The sequence below is a fragment of the Pangasianodon hypophthalmus genome, chromosome 26 (genome assembly GCF_027358585.1).
Source record: "Pangasianodon hypophthalmus isolate fPanHyp1 chromosome 26, fPanHyp1.pri, whole genome shotgun sequence".
Taxonomy (NCBI): Eukaryota; Metazoa; Chordata; class Actinopteri; order Siluriformes; family Pangasiidae; genus Pangasianodon; species Pangasianodon hypophthalmus.
In genome coordinates, this window is record NC_069735.1 from 10,189,019 (window position 1) to 10,203,692 (window position 14,674).

The 14,674-nt window shown below is 38.8% G+C and overlaps 1 protein-coding gene across 2 annotated transcripts; it reads right to left on the reverse strand.

The window, feature by feature from the left end:
- Positions 1–410: 410 nt before the first annotated feature.
- Positions 411–12,936, reverse strand: morc3b (MORC family CW-type zinc finger 3b). Of its 2 annotated transcripts, XM_026932341.3 has the most exons (17): positions 12,753–12,936; positions 11,672–11,744; positions 11,348–11,480; positions 10,072–10,296; positions 8,863–9,000; positions 8,143–8,269; positions 7,875–8,003; positions 7,160–7,279; positions 6,933–7,030; positions 6,660–6,767; positions 5,812–5,940; positions 4,093–4,167; positions 3,969–4,011; positions 3,729–3,861; positions 2,624–2,681; positions 2,017–2,521; positions 411–1,138 (listed from the first exon to the last, which is right to left on the reverse strand). In XM_026932341.3, exons 1-17 carry the CDS (start codon positions 12,789–12,791, stop codon positions 872–874), a joined length of 2,400 nt encoding a protein of 799 aa, XP_026788142.1. In that variant the 5' UTR covers positions 12,792–12,936; the 3' UTR covers positions 411–871. The 2 variants fall into 2 exon arrangements, with proteins under 2 accessions (XP_026788142.1, XP_026788143.1); XM_026932342.3 differs by lacking the exon at positions 11,672–11,744 and having other exon boundaries at positions 12,753–12,904.
- Positions 12,937–14,674: the final 1,738 nt, after the last annotated feature.

The window sequence follows — 14,674 nt, forward strand, 5'->3', positions numbered from 1 at the left end:
AGATGGTCCAAAATCAGTTTGTCCAAAGGTGCTGTGTATTATAGATGAGGTTCTTAGACAGAATTGAGATCTCTGTCAGAAACACTACTAATAGTTGTGTGTTAAAGATTACATCCATGATTTCTAAGTCAGAGCACTTTGCCAATGTTCTTCTCACATTTCTGTAGGAGAAAAATAAAAAATGTGCACCACCAACATCCAACCAGTAAGGACAAGTAGGTGTCTTTACTTACCTGTCAATCATATTGCCCATCATAAAGCAAAACTTCTAGTAGTAGCATTTAGGAGATCTAGGTTAGACAGTGTTGTGTGTGTGTGTCTGTGTGTGTTTACACCTGGTTGAAGGATTAAAAAATGAGTAAAAACAGAATACAACATAAAAAAAATTCAATACAGAAACTAAAACTTAATTACTTGTAAACACTTTGATTTTATTTCTTTTCATTAGATGGCTCAGTTGAAAGTATATATAATGAAAACAGTAACAAGAATTCTTAGTAATATTACTATGATATTATTTATTACAATATCATTCAAAAAAATTTATACATTTGTAACCAATTAACATTATAAAAAATATTTTTTATAGTAATATTGTACTACATTCAATGATTATGCCTTGCATATTATTTACCAAGTGACTTAGATATAGGTGGCAGTAACAGGCAATAAAACTGACTTAGAAACATATCCTATTACCAGTGTTGCTGTCTGCTAAGCCTAGGCTGGGCCACAATCATTAATACTTTTTATATAGTGATGATCTCACCCTGACTAGCCAGCAGTGAAACCATGAGCCGTCAGGCATATCATGGTTAACTGACCATGAAGAAATAGCAAACCCAACACGTAAGACAGTGGTGACTTGACCTTAAGTGACTTCCTTTAAGACCTGGTCGAGAAGCTCGTCAATGACGTCACTGCTGAAATCCACCTGCTTCAGGTCGAGATCGGGAACGAAGGAGACCAGCAGGCGGCCCAGGTTGAGACGCAGCTTTCTCAGCTTCTGCCTCTCTTCTCCACTTTGGGCATCTTCTCTCAATCTACCTTCCTTCTCTATTTTCAGCCTTTCCACTTTGCACTTTAGTTGGTCACACAAGGCGGACAAGCTGGCTTTCTCTTCCTCCATCCTTTCCAGCTAGCAACAATACATGTTATTATGATATATAATTATATCCCAAGATATCAATGTACAGAAATGGTAACATAGACAGCAAAATTCTGGGAAAATTCTGGAAAAAAAACTAAACTTCAAAAGAGAGGGACATAGCCAAAACATCATAATATTTTTAAAAATGTTGGACATTAATTATATACACTATATGGCCAAATGTTTGTGGACACCTGCCCATCACACTCATATATGCTTTTTAAACATCCTATGCCAGATTTAGTCCCCCTTTGCTGTTATAATAACCTCAACTCTTCTGGGAAGGCTTTCCACTAGATTTTGGAGCTTAGCTCTGGAGATTTGTGCTCATTCAGCCACAAGAGCTTTAGTGAGGTCAGGCACTGATGTCAGGCGAAGAGGCCTGGCGCACAGTTCATCCTAAAGGTGTTCAGTAGGGTTGATGTCAGAGCTCTGTGCAGGACACTCGAGTTCTTACACTCCAACCTTGGAACACCATGTCTTCATGGAACTCGCTTCCATGAAATCTTAACACTACAGCATACAAAGACATTCTGTACAATTGTGTTTCCACCCTGTGGCAACAGTTTGGGGAAGACCCACACATGGATGCATCACCACATCTCCCTAAAACTAAAATGTCCATATCACACATTCAAGCCAGTTATTGGCTAGCCAGCTCTTCATTTTGCTTGTCAGGTAGATTTAAATACCCCTAACTATTGTGTATTGCTATGTGATGCCCGATTTTTTCCTAGACAAATCTACGAAGATAGTGGCAAAAAGGTACTTTGGATCAACACGACAGCTGGCCATCAGATTTTTGTAATTTTTGTGCCATATTGTGTACAACTTAATTGAAAGTGTAATAGGATGTTAGTTCCTACCTTGCTGAGGAGCTGACTCCTCTCATCCTCCACGGCGGTACAGTGATCCCGCAGCAGCTCCAGCTCCTCCCTGCACGCATCCCTCTCCTCTGCCGTCTGCTTCATCATCTCCATCAACTCATCCTGCTGCTGCTGCAGACTCCACACCTCCTCGTTATCATCATGCAGTTCCTCTCCCACTTCCTCCATGGAGTGTGACTCTGCTATATAGTACTGGGTTTCTGCAGTGGGTGATTCCTCTCCAGCATGCCACTCATCCTCCTCCTGAACAGGCTCCTGATATGTCTTACTGCCCTCCTTGTTGTCTAATTGTTTGTCTGCATCTGCATTTTTCTCATATTCCATCCCCTCCCATTTGCTCTCTTCTTTGTTTGGTGCGAGACTGGAATGTGTGTGAATGAACGTGATACTACCTTGTGGCGGGGCATTAGGAGGAAAAGAGGCATAAGGCATAGGATGCACTGCCGGAGGCATTTCTTCAGCAGTAGAAAGTTTCCTTTTAATCCTTTAACAGGCAGAGAGAACAACGTACTAATGATCCACAAATACTCATTAGGCAAAATGATGAGACATTTAAATACACGAGTCCTAATCCTAATAGGATTACCTTTTCAATGACTCAGAGAGAGCAGTGAGATTAATCAGAGGCAGTGGTGATCTTTGAGCTAGAAACAAGACAATAAATGTCAATATAAAACTCATCCATCCTGGTCCTATGAACTTTGGAAAGAAGTGAATTGTACTTGGTAACTATTTGTATTGTCTTGTTTTTAACTTTTAAGGACTAAACACTGCTAATGCAATCTGTGACTTTCATGTAGTGTGACATCTTCAAATCTTTAAAAAGTTAATTTGTCTGAAATCAGGGATGAACAAATCAGTAGTCCGGGCACCTGGGACAAGCAGATTTTGTGTCAGAGCTATTAGTTTTTAATGTGTCATTTCTGGTTCAAAAAAAAAAAAAAAAACACTCCTTAATGACTTTAGCAAAGCGTAAGTTGTCATTTGGTATGATCATATGCTACATGATCATATACTCATTCATTTCTGTATTAGTCTGTATTAGTGCACTTAATGAGCAAGCTAGTTCACCATATGTTACTACATTATGTTAGCTACCACTTTTTAGCCTAGTCAGTATGGTTTCCAGGCAACCAAAACGGCACTGGAGAGCACACTGGAGCTTTTACTTGCCTGGAGAGCTAGCTAATTAATTTGTCATTTGTCAACCTCTGGAAATTATATTTTATAAATCAATAGCCTTGGTAAGTTTTAATTGTCTTAGATTAAAGTGGCTAATGTTAGTTACATGCTGTTGAGCTACCATGCCCAAAGAGGCAATGATACTGTATGTCTAGAAAACATATGTCTGAAACTTACGGTATTCTTCATGAGTGTAACTTCTATGAAAGTGTTGTAGCTCTGTATTTAATAGACAGTGCTCCTGAGGCATGTAATTTTGAAGGGTGTTTAAATATTTGGTATTTGAATTGGCACATTGCATTTGAAATGGCATTAATATCTTTAATAGAACAAATGTCTATTCTTAAAATATTACATTGCAACAAATGAAACAAATGACTAAATACATTTATCCATATCCATTCCGCCCACTTTGCCTTGCCACGTTAGTCATTTTTACACTCTGCTAGTCACTTTACAATGAAAATTAAATATGACTGCAGTGGTGCAATGGTCAGTTAAATACAAACCATTAGAAGTGGACGACAGTAGGGGGCCGGTCGCACTATTACTGAACTGATCAGCAGGAGATGGCTTACAGGATGCAGAATTCTTCAGTTGTCTGGCATTAACAGGACCTTCCAGGGCTGGAATCTCTAATACCTTCAGACAAAAAAAAATGTGTTCCTATTAGCCTTCACACATAAATTACTTGCTTAAGGGTGCTGACCTGTTTTTTTAAATGTTGTATGGAAATAAAAATGACTTACCTCTGGCCCATGATCATCCTGTAGACTCTTACTGTTCCTCTTCCTGTTAAGACCCACAACCTGTAGATTAACAATGTCAGATAGCACAATACATAATAAGATAATATGTGTAAGACTGTCTTACTGGCGTTTGAAGGGTTTTGGGTATGACTTCTGTTCCTCTTCTTGATCCTCCAGTTCCTCCTCTACCAGACAGCTCCTGATTGAGATGGATTTAATATTAATGAAAGAAAGGTCATGTTAAAAGTACTTAGAAGTGGGATACCAGGTCCCTTACTACAATAGACATGATATTAATTGTAACATATGATCTAAGACTACCAAATTCCAAGTGAAATTATAATGTTGGGCTCAGGTCAGTGTACAGGGGTAACTGCTGCCAAGAAAGAAACCACTTATATAACTCCAAAAGGTCTTGCCTAGCATATTATTTTTTCCCATTTTTTTCCTACTGAAATCAATCCACATGACTAAGTGAGAGGTTTGGCCTTGAGCCTGATTTCTGCTTCCACCAATCCACAGAAGTAGAAATGAAACTTAAGGAATTTAAGTCACTGCAGTTCAGAAAGGTTGCTCTCCAAAACCGACCGACCCACCCCCTATTCAGTGACTGGCCAGTAAATAAGTGAATGAACAGGGTGAAGAAACCTGGTGGGACATTCAACAGGAGATTCTCCTCCTCAAATGCCTTTATCACAGCACAGTCTGAGGTGTAGTGAATTTAACTGCACACAGTGAAGCTCATCTTTACATTGTTTTTTTCTTAACTCAAGTAGCCTTTAACTAGTGTAACACTTTTATGGACAATTCCGCCTTGCTACACTATATGCCCAAAGGTTGTGACCTGACCATCACACTCGTGTAGGCCTTTCCTAATCTGCTGCCACAAAGTTGGAAACATGCAGTTGTACAGGATGTCTTTGAATGCTGTAGCATTATAATTTCCCTTCACTGGAACTAAGGGGCCCAAACCAGTTCCAGTATGACGTTGCCCCCGTGCACAAATTGAGGTCCATGAAGACATGATTTGCCAAGTTTGAAGTGGAAGAACTCGAGTGTCCTGCACGGAGCCCTGACCTCACTGAACACCTTTGGGATGAACTGGAACGCCGCCTGCACCCCAGGCCTCCTCGCCCGACATCAGTACCCGACCTCACTAATGCTCTTGTGGCTGAATGGGCAAATCCCCACAGCCATGCTCCAAAATTTAATGAAAATCCTTCCCAGAAGAGTGGAGGTTATTATAACAGCAAAAGGGGGACTAAATCTGGAATGGGATGTTCAAAAAGCACATATGAGTGTGATGGCCAGGTGTCCACAAACTGTTGGCCATATAGTGTATTTGCTACCCGCCTTGTTTGACTGACACTTAAGATCCTTGTACTCTTCCAAAAGACCTTCTCAGAAGCAGTTCTAATGAAACATAAACCAGGATTTACAAGATGCATCCTTGTGCAAGAGACACTTTCATCTTGAGACAGAAGTATTTGTTTGTCATGGCAGTGGAAAGTCTTCATGATAAACATAGAAAGACATGTAAAGGGCACTAAAGGACATAAAGGATACAATTTTAAAAGAATTCATGGCACTAGCCATCAACAGAAGTCATCCAAAACATTTAAGGAAAATTAACTTCACAAGAATCCATTCGGGTTTTTTCGCTATTCCCAGTAATTGGCGTTATTTTTTCTGTGTAATTTATTTGGCTTTTCGTTAGACATAATACCTCTGCTGCACAGCTATTCATCAAAATAGCCAACTAATCTCCCTCTTACACTCCCAAGCAACAACTTTCCATGTCCAGGAATGACATCACTTAATAAAAGTGTTTTATGGGCGTCACCTGAATTGTGGGTCATGGTTCATGTTGCAGAACCATTTCTCAGGCAGCCGACTGCAGTCAAAACCATCTGGAAGCCTTCTCCACTTGAGACAGCTGTCGCACTGCACCCAGACTTGATCCGGAACTTTCCTTCACAGGGAAAGGGAGAGACAGGGAAAACACAAGATCAAACTAAATTCAGAAAAGAAGGCTCTCTTGAGACCTTTGCACTTATTGATTATGCTAAACCTTTTAAAATGTTTCTCCATATTATGCTTTATATAGCTAGAAATGTGCAAAGTTCCAATGGAAAACAGAATTATGAAAATATACAGTGTATGTGTTAGGCAGCATTTGTCAAGAGTATGTGGGCACCTCCGAGATAAAGACACTGCCCTATTCAGAAGGTAATATAAGACGAGTGTCTTAAAATAAGAGTTATCATTCCCAGGTGGGAAATTCCAGAAGATGTGCTGTTTTTGCCAAATTTAAAAGGTAGCATTGCATACTGTTTATTCATCATAGCCAAGAATAACTAATTCTGACTAAATCTAATGGCTGAGGTGTCCATTATGGAAATTTGGAAAATATGATGGACAAATCTGTTGAGTCTTGCTGGAAATTGTGAAATTTCTGTAAATACTATACTTATTATCATTTGGAAATTCATCAACAACTGAGAAGAAAATGGCTGGATAACAAGCTAATATTAGGTCTCTAATGAATTAAACTGTTAAACAAAGATTATGCAAAGGTTTAACATATATGATAGTGAAGATACCCCAAAAATGACACAATCAAGGTACACCAGCATGACACACACTGTAAGTAAACTGAAATTGAAACCTAAACTGAATCTCCACACTCACATTGTATCCTCTATGGGAACTGTGCATTTTGGGTCCTCTTTTTTCTGCTTGTAGCGGATCTCGTTCCAGTACTCTTCTAGCTTGATGCTGAGGTTATGCATGGTTTTCCTGCACACAAACAGACCTCAGCCTCATTATGTGCATTGTAAACTGTAAGGAATCATGTCCCAAACAGTTATGCCTCAGACTGAACAGAAACTACAATTTTAATAGGAACAAAGTAAATAAATCTAAGATTGGGCTTTGAAAATCATGCTTATGTGGTGTAAGGACCTGTATTTATCTGTATCATCAAAGTCCTGTTTGTTGTGAGTCGGTTGAAGGAAATTACATTCAATCACACCGATGACCCCAACACCTTTTCTCTCTACCTGTTCAGGAAGAGACAAAAATCACGCAATGAAACAGCAATGTATTGGAGAAGCTGATATGAATAAAAAATATATTCATTAATTACAGCAGCTACAGATACTTTTTGAATCGAGTAGGAACCTATTTACCTTGCGTTGGCAGCTCACTCTCTCATAAGCCTTGATGAGTCTGTTTTTGTGGTACATCATGATACCATAATGCTCCTTGCTTTTGGTGTTGAACCCAAATGTGATCCGAATACGTTTGGTCTGTGAGATGTGTCAAGAATCTCCACAGACACAGCAATCTACACAGCATCAGTATCAAAATACTTCTCAAAAAACTTTTTTTAAACCCACCTTTTTGTTTTTGTAGCTAGTTCCCACCTGATAGCTAAGTCTCTTCTACTGACTTAGAGCTGCAACGGATGACAGCAATGGTGGTTCAGGCCCTGGGCTACAGTATGTACCCTCAACCTTTTGCTGTTTGGGCCCCTGAGGAAGGCCCTTAACCCTCTCTGCTCTAGAGCAACATGGTTAACCCTGCACTCTGACCAAAACATTCTCTTTGGGAAATTTAACAGCTTCCTTCCCAGCTGTTATTTACAAATCACTTGGAGGACAGTGTGAAATCACCCTACTCTATATTCATTAGCTAACAGACACCGAAGAGCAAGACCTATTACGCTCTCTAGGCTATGAATGGCTGTGGCATCACTGGAATTTAGACATGTGAATCCCCAACCATAGGGCTAGCTCTTAGTTGTGCCACCACAGTCCCTGTGTTAAAACACACGTGGTTTGAAGTAGGGTAATTATATCAAATAGGTAGAATTCAAGATTGTAAGTATAGTCTAAAGGATACTAGGAATGAAGGTCTGTAGTTGTCATTGGCAATGTAAGCAAGACTCTTGGAGATGAGCTGGGTTTTCACTCTTTGACCTCGAATGTTGATTTGCATACGTGGCTTCAGATACAAAATGCTACAGTATGCCTGCAAATGGAAATGAGAGAAAAACTTCAGGAAAAAAAAAAAAAAAATATATATATATATATATATATATATATATATATTTACAAAATATGAAAAAAATCTGTTCCCTCATAGTGGCAGTGATAGCATGTGCACTTACTCTTAATGAATAGTCACTCTCGGGTGTCATGGCTCGACACTCACGTGTTCTCTCACTAGCATTTGCTCGGATCTGAATATCATATTTATCTGCATCAAAGTTGAATTCTGTCTCCCCATTTGTAGTCCTGCAAAATAATGAATATAGTGAATATACTATGGAATATTTAACATAATATAAAGTAAATAGGTGGCCAGATACATTGGTCATCTAACAGATCCTAAATTATACCAACACCATATTTAGTTGGATGGACCAATTTCAAACAATTTTCAGCATTATCTACTTGGTAGATATTATTATTGTGGAATGTTGGTGAGTTCCTACTAATTTATCATATGAGAATATGAGTGTGAAATTATGCAATATTGTTCCATATATGTTCGTAATTCTTGATTACAGGTGAGTCTTAGAGAAACATACATAACTTGCTTGTCACAACTAAGTTAAGTCAAAGTAAATTTCCTGATTGAATCCCTTTTCTTTAAATGCATGTGCAGGTTTCAAGGTGAGATTTTGGTGGCTGTAAATGCAACAATAAATTACTTGTTGCCATAAAAGGAACCACTGTTCCACTGATCTTCCAATAACCAATCCCTTTATTACCAAAACCACCACCGCCACCACAGCCAGACCTCCCCCCAGGTTTATTTCAGATTGGTGGGAAATACTGATTTGGAAACCACTGGTATACACATATTAGACAAACTGCTAGCTCACATGCGCAGATTCCAGATAATGATGCGTGTGCCGGTGCATCCGGCTGTGCTGATGGCACGCAGCTCAGTGAACAGCTCCTTCACTGTATTAAACAGTGAGTGTCTCAGGATCGCATCTAGACTGGCTGCATCCTCTGGTCTGGGGACGTTAACAGTCAAGGGTGAGATTAATTTAATTACACTGTCATGGAATTCTTTCAGCTAAAGTAAAAACTTATCAGAGTCTTAGGGTCCTGATGCCAAAAAAAAAAGTGTAAAAAGCAACAAAGCCGAGTTAGTCTGCGGAGTAACTGATGAAACTGGTCTCAACACAGCCTTTTATACATTTTCAAATGCTTATCTCTCTAGGCAGAGTTTTCTCTTTACACAAACTACTAGTATCTGTTGGCTGGCCACCACCCTTAATTCTCAGTTTTAATTGTGGCGGAAGACCTAATCTCCATGGCCTTGGTACATCCTTTCACCAACGGCCTTGGTACATCCGTCCACTCCATGCTTCTCAGACACTGAGAACCTCCAGACAGTGATACCCACCTGTACTTTGCACAGTTAGTTACTGAACTTTACATGACCTTATACATGAATAGGATATTGCATACTTATGGTTACATATACGATTATCTTGATGATTATGTACTGATTACACAATTAAATATTCCATAATGCTATCCAAGTCTTCCCTATGAAACTATAGAGGGTGAGCACCAACAGCCAACCATGCAATTTTTTTGTGCTCACACATCATAGGACAGCAGAACACACTTGAGACAGATCACTAAATACCCAATTCTGTATACATGACTTGCACTTGACTTGCATTAGATCTGACTTAAACCTGATTTTAATCTGTATTCTTTAATTTGTAAGTTTGTATTCTAGTCCCGTAATAATCAAGTATATCATCTTAGATGAACTGTAATTTGCAATATTTCCATACAATAGATTCTAAATTTCAGGCTTGTTTATATTTTTCAGGCCTTTAAATTAGCCCCTCCTCTTGTTATAGCAGATCTGCTAGGCTTTACCTCCTTTTTTTCTAAGGCCAAAGGTATAAATAGTTTTTAGCTAAGGGAATGGGGCCAGTCTGGGGGGAAAGAGAAGATTTGTCAGTGTTTTAATTGGCTTCAAAAACTCCTTTTGTAGTCATGCCTCTATAATTCCCATGGCTCATGGCGTTTATGCAGTAATAGTGAAGTTATAGCAAGGATACAGGTTTTGTCCATCCCGCCTGAAAGTGATAATAGGCACCATGATCTGCTGAGCTTTTATGGCCTGCAGGTAAGACTGTGACAGCAGGCCTACACTCATTGAGTCTCTGGTCTTAGTGAAGACGATGGCATCCTTCCCCAGGCGCATGGAACCTGATTTGAAGCCGTTGCCGTAGACACCGACTGGAACATGGTCTCTCATGGCTTTCTTGTCACTGTAACCAAAGCTGAAAGAATATTGGATGAATGTAAAATGATTTCATTCTAGAGGTAGCATTTAAATGTAGATTGAGGGTGCCATTTTCCATCATTATTTTACGCAAATCAGTTCTATGCAAGACCCATGATAAGAATGCAGAGATTAACCACAGTGTACTTAAGTAATAATAAGGTAGATATAATAAAAGTTCAGCGTGGTACAGAAGGTTTCCATAGAAACAAGATGTTTCAGACAAAAGTCCTCCATCAAGTATGCAAAGATGGTGTTTCTGAAGCTGTAGGAGGTGAAGCCAGTAATGTATATACACCCACCATCCACTTGGAACAGCTTTTTTATTATTAGGAACACCTGTACATCTGCTTATTGAAGCTATTATCTAACCAGCCAATAGAAAAATGTCTTTTTCCAGTCTTCAACTGCCCCAAGTTTCAGTGAGTCTGTGCCCACTGTCGCCTTAGATTCCTATTCATGGCTGACAGGAGTGGATCCTGATACTGTTATAGCCCATCTGCCTCAAGGTTCCATGTGTTATGTGTTCTGATTTGCTTTTCTGCTCACCATGGCTGTAAAGAGTGGTTATTTGAGTTATTGTAGCCTTCCTTTCAGCTCAAATCAGTCTGACCATTCTCCTCTGACCTCTCTCAACAACAAGGTGTTTCTGGCTGCAGAACTAACCCTCACTGGATGTTTTTTGTTTTTTGCACCATTCTGTGTAAACTCTAGAGACTGTAGTGCAGGAAAATCCAGCAGTTTCTGAAATCCTCACCACCAGCATATCTGGCAGAAACAACTAAGCCATGGTCAAAGTCACTGAGATCACATTTTTTTCTCCATTCTTATATTTGCTGTGAACATTAACTGAAGCTCTTGACCTGTATCTGCATGTATGCTGCCACTTGATTGGCTTATTAGATATTTGCATGAATGAGCAGGCATACAGATGTTCCTACTAAAGTGGATGGTGAGTGTATACTGGAGGGAATATTTGGGCTTTTTTAATGGCACATTCCAAACACCATTCTTTGTGGTCACAAATGGCTTATGGCACTTGCTGTTACCTGAGCATCTTATGCAGTTTGGCTCTGGTCATTCCTGCTCCATTATCCATGAATGAGAGGCAGTCCAGGTTTTTGATGCGTGTCCAATCTATCCAGAATTGCTTGGCACGAACATCTGGGTCATAAGCATTATCTGTGATATAATTGTAAAACACAGAGTTCAAGGCTGACAAGAAAAACAATAGTAATTATGAAATTTTTGAGCCCAAACCAGAAGCAAAGTTGTGTCATTTTCAAAGTACATAAGTTTCAAACTTTCATAGCCTTAACTATCATGCTACTGAGTTGATCATGGATCTGTGTAAAGAGGGATTACCAACTCACCAATCAGCTCAGCAATAGCACTAAAGGGCCAGGTATGGCTGGTTGAGTTTGTATGAAGAAATTTAGGATTGAGCTGTAAGGGATGAACACGGATATTGTATCATCATGTTATAGGTACTTTTTTTTATTATTTTAATATAAATCTACTGTACGTTATTTTGCAGAAGGTAGCTGAAGCAAGCTGGTTTGAAACTTAAAAGTCAAACAAATACAACCTGAAAGGACAACAGGGAAAATAATCAACTCTGGGGTGGGGTACTGTGATGATACCAACGTTGATGTTACCAAAGTTGATTATTTTCCAAAAACAACATGTCTCCTAGTGTTTTATGTCTCCTATTCCATAACAATTTGCCAATTTTTACACTGCACACTACCTTTTAGCCACTTACAGTTATGTTTAATGATAAGTTACTTCCTGTTCACATACATCATAGCAGCTATATACAGGTGTTCCATCATCAGCCTCTCTTCTCTCTCTCTTATGGAAGTTAATAAGACCAAAAACTCTTTACATTTTTGAAATGCTTGTCATGTTACTGAGAAACTGCAAAGCCCTCTATCCTGAAGATTTTACAGTGTCAGAAAACGTAAAGCTACAGCTTCATCTCTGACTATTACAAAGTGCAGAGACAAAAATGTTTATTAAACATCTATAACAGAAAACTTCTTCATAGCTGCTGTTATAGAAAATTAATCAACACCTTATAAATAATCAGAATTCAAGCAATGCTGTGGTATAAACTTAGTTTTTTAAGTGATTTTATCTGTTAATGGTGATGCATAATATTTAAGATATTAAGATATCTATCTATCTATCTATCTATCTATCTATTCAAATCTCAGAAACATTGAGGGAAAGGCTGCATAACAAACAAACAGAAACATTATCTGAAACCTTTGCAAACAAAAACAATTAAACATTAGTCTTTTTTGCATTCTGTTAGCATGTTAAATGTAACATTTTAAGCCAATGTAGCTCATGTAAAAGTCAGAACTGTGTTTGAACTGTAGACTCTGTTATGGGACAAGAGACAGAAGCAAGATGCCACAAGCACAAAGGCGCAAACAGGGTACTTACCGAGCTCAGAGGTATCCCTCTGTGTTTACGAGTAGCCATGTTCTCCGGAAATATAACAAACTAACGCTAGATGTTTGTTTTTAACGCCTCCAGAGAGCGCGTTCACGACACTACGCGCGGAAGTGCGCGCGCGCACAGCTGCCTCTGCGTTTAGCTCGCGCGCGCGCGCGCACTTCCGCGCGTTGCACTTGCAGAAATATCCTGCTCCTCGTGCAAAACGCGTGATTACTGTATTGCAGGAGATCCCGCATGATCAGTGTATTGCAGGAGATCCCGCATGATTACTGTATTGCAGGAGATCCCAAAGCTTTTTGACCAGTGATCTTATTTTAAGGGCCCAAAATAGTGGAAATATATGTATATATATATTCACATAGCCACTATTTTGGGCCCTTAAAATAAGATCACAGGTCAAATATATATATATATATGTATATATATACACACACACACACACACACACACAGTTGGGGTAGAATAAGAGTAAATATAATATGCTTGTTTCTTAATACTAACAATACGTATACAATTACACAACAATTACAACACATAAACAATATGTAGCTTCTGAAGGGCAGTACTAAATGAAAAAATAAGATCTTTAAACAAAATAATAACAATTTACACCAATCATATCATCCTGTCCAAAAGTTTAAGTCCCCCTACTTAATGTAGTGTGTTGCCTTCTTGAGCATCAGTGAATGTTTGCACCTTGTGTAATAGGTGTGTCTGAGTCCCTCAGTTGTCCTCAGTGTGAAAAGATGGATCCCAACCTCATATAGCCACTGAAAGGGGTCAAATATATTTACAATATAAAATATGTAATATATTTATATAACAATGCTTTGATGAATCACTGTGTGTAAGGATTCACAGCATATAAAGGGAGAACTGGGCTTGTGTGTCACACTGCAGCTTTATAAAGTGCACATCTCAACCATTTCATTCCAAGATTGCTACTTTGATTTGATACACAGAAGGCCATTGAACCCTCGTGTCCCATAAGGACATGATAGCAAATGGTATGAACAACTGGGTTCATTTGTTTTATTTCACTTATTGCATTTCATGTAATACGTAGCAATCAGAACAGAAAGCGTACCTTGTAGAGGACATTAACTACTTTAAGGAATAAGAAGAGTTGTTGTTGGACAAAATAAAATAAAGCTTTAGCATTCTTCCCAAAGGCTCTAATTAGATTCCTTTTATTATCCCTACATCAAAAAACATGAATTCTTGCTTTCCCTCTTTCTCATTTACACACACACACACACACACACACACTAGTTACACTGTTAATACTACGAATAAGAAATGCTGCAAAATGGGAAACCGCTGCTGTGTTGTAGTGATTCTCGACAGTGTAAAACAAGGACAGGGCACATTATATCAGTAATTACAGAATCACAGTTGTGTTTTGATTTGCAGGACTGTCTGTTTGGAACAGTGTTTACATCTACTGGGTTTCACCGACATCTCAATTTGGCTCATGTTAAGATGTTCAACTGGCTTTTCAGCTTATAGGTGTGTGTGTGCTATATTAAACAATATGTTAATGGCATTGATGTGTTAACTGAACTAGATTTTTAAGACACACACGTGATGTATGACATAGATGCATGTCAAACAAGTGCCAAAGGGCGGATATAGACAGCTTCTGTCAACCCTAATCATGACAGTAACCATGGATTTGGATATACAGGGTGAGTCTCTGTTACTGCTGTGAACATGGTTGCATAACACTCTGACACCTTCCACATTCACAAATCACATTCTAAGCTATTCATTTTTCCCACCACTTTACGTAACGCTGATATACTGCAGACTTGTAGTAACTTTACATTTCATATATCGTTTGGAGTACATGACGTCTAAAACCAGAATCTACTATCTTTGGGGAATAGATGGATGAATCCTGAAGC

Bases quoted from the DNA above. Each gene is read 5' to 3' on its own strand.
- morc3b (XM_026932341.3), bottom strand. From the start codon at position 12,791: ATGGCTACTCGTAAACACAGAGGGATACCTCTGAGCTCG. The intron at 11,481-11,671 runs GTGAGTTGGTAA...ATTATATCACAG, and splicing joins TGCTATTGCTGAGCTGATTG to ATAATGCTTATGACCCAGAT. The intron at 7,280-7,874 runs GTATCCTTTAGA...CACATCTCACAG, and splicing joins ACTACAGACCTTCATTCCTA to ACCAAACGTATTCGGATCAC.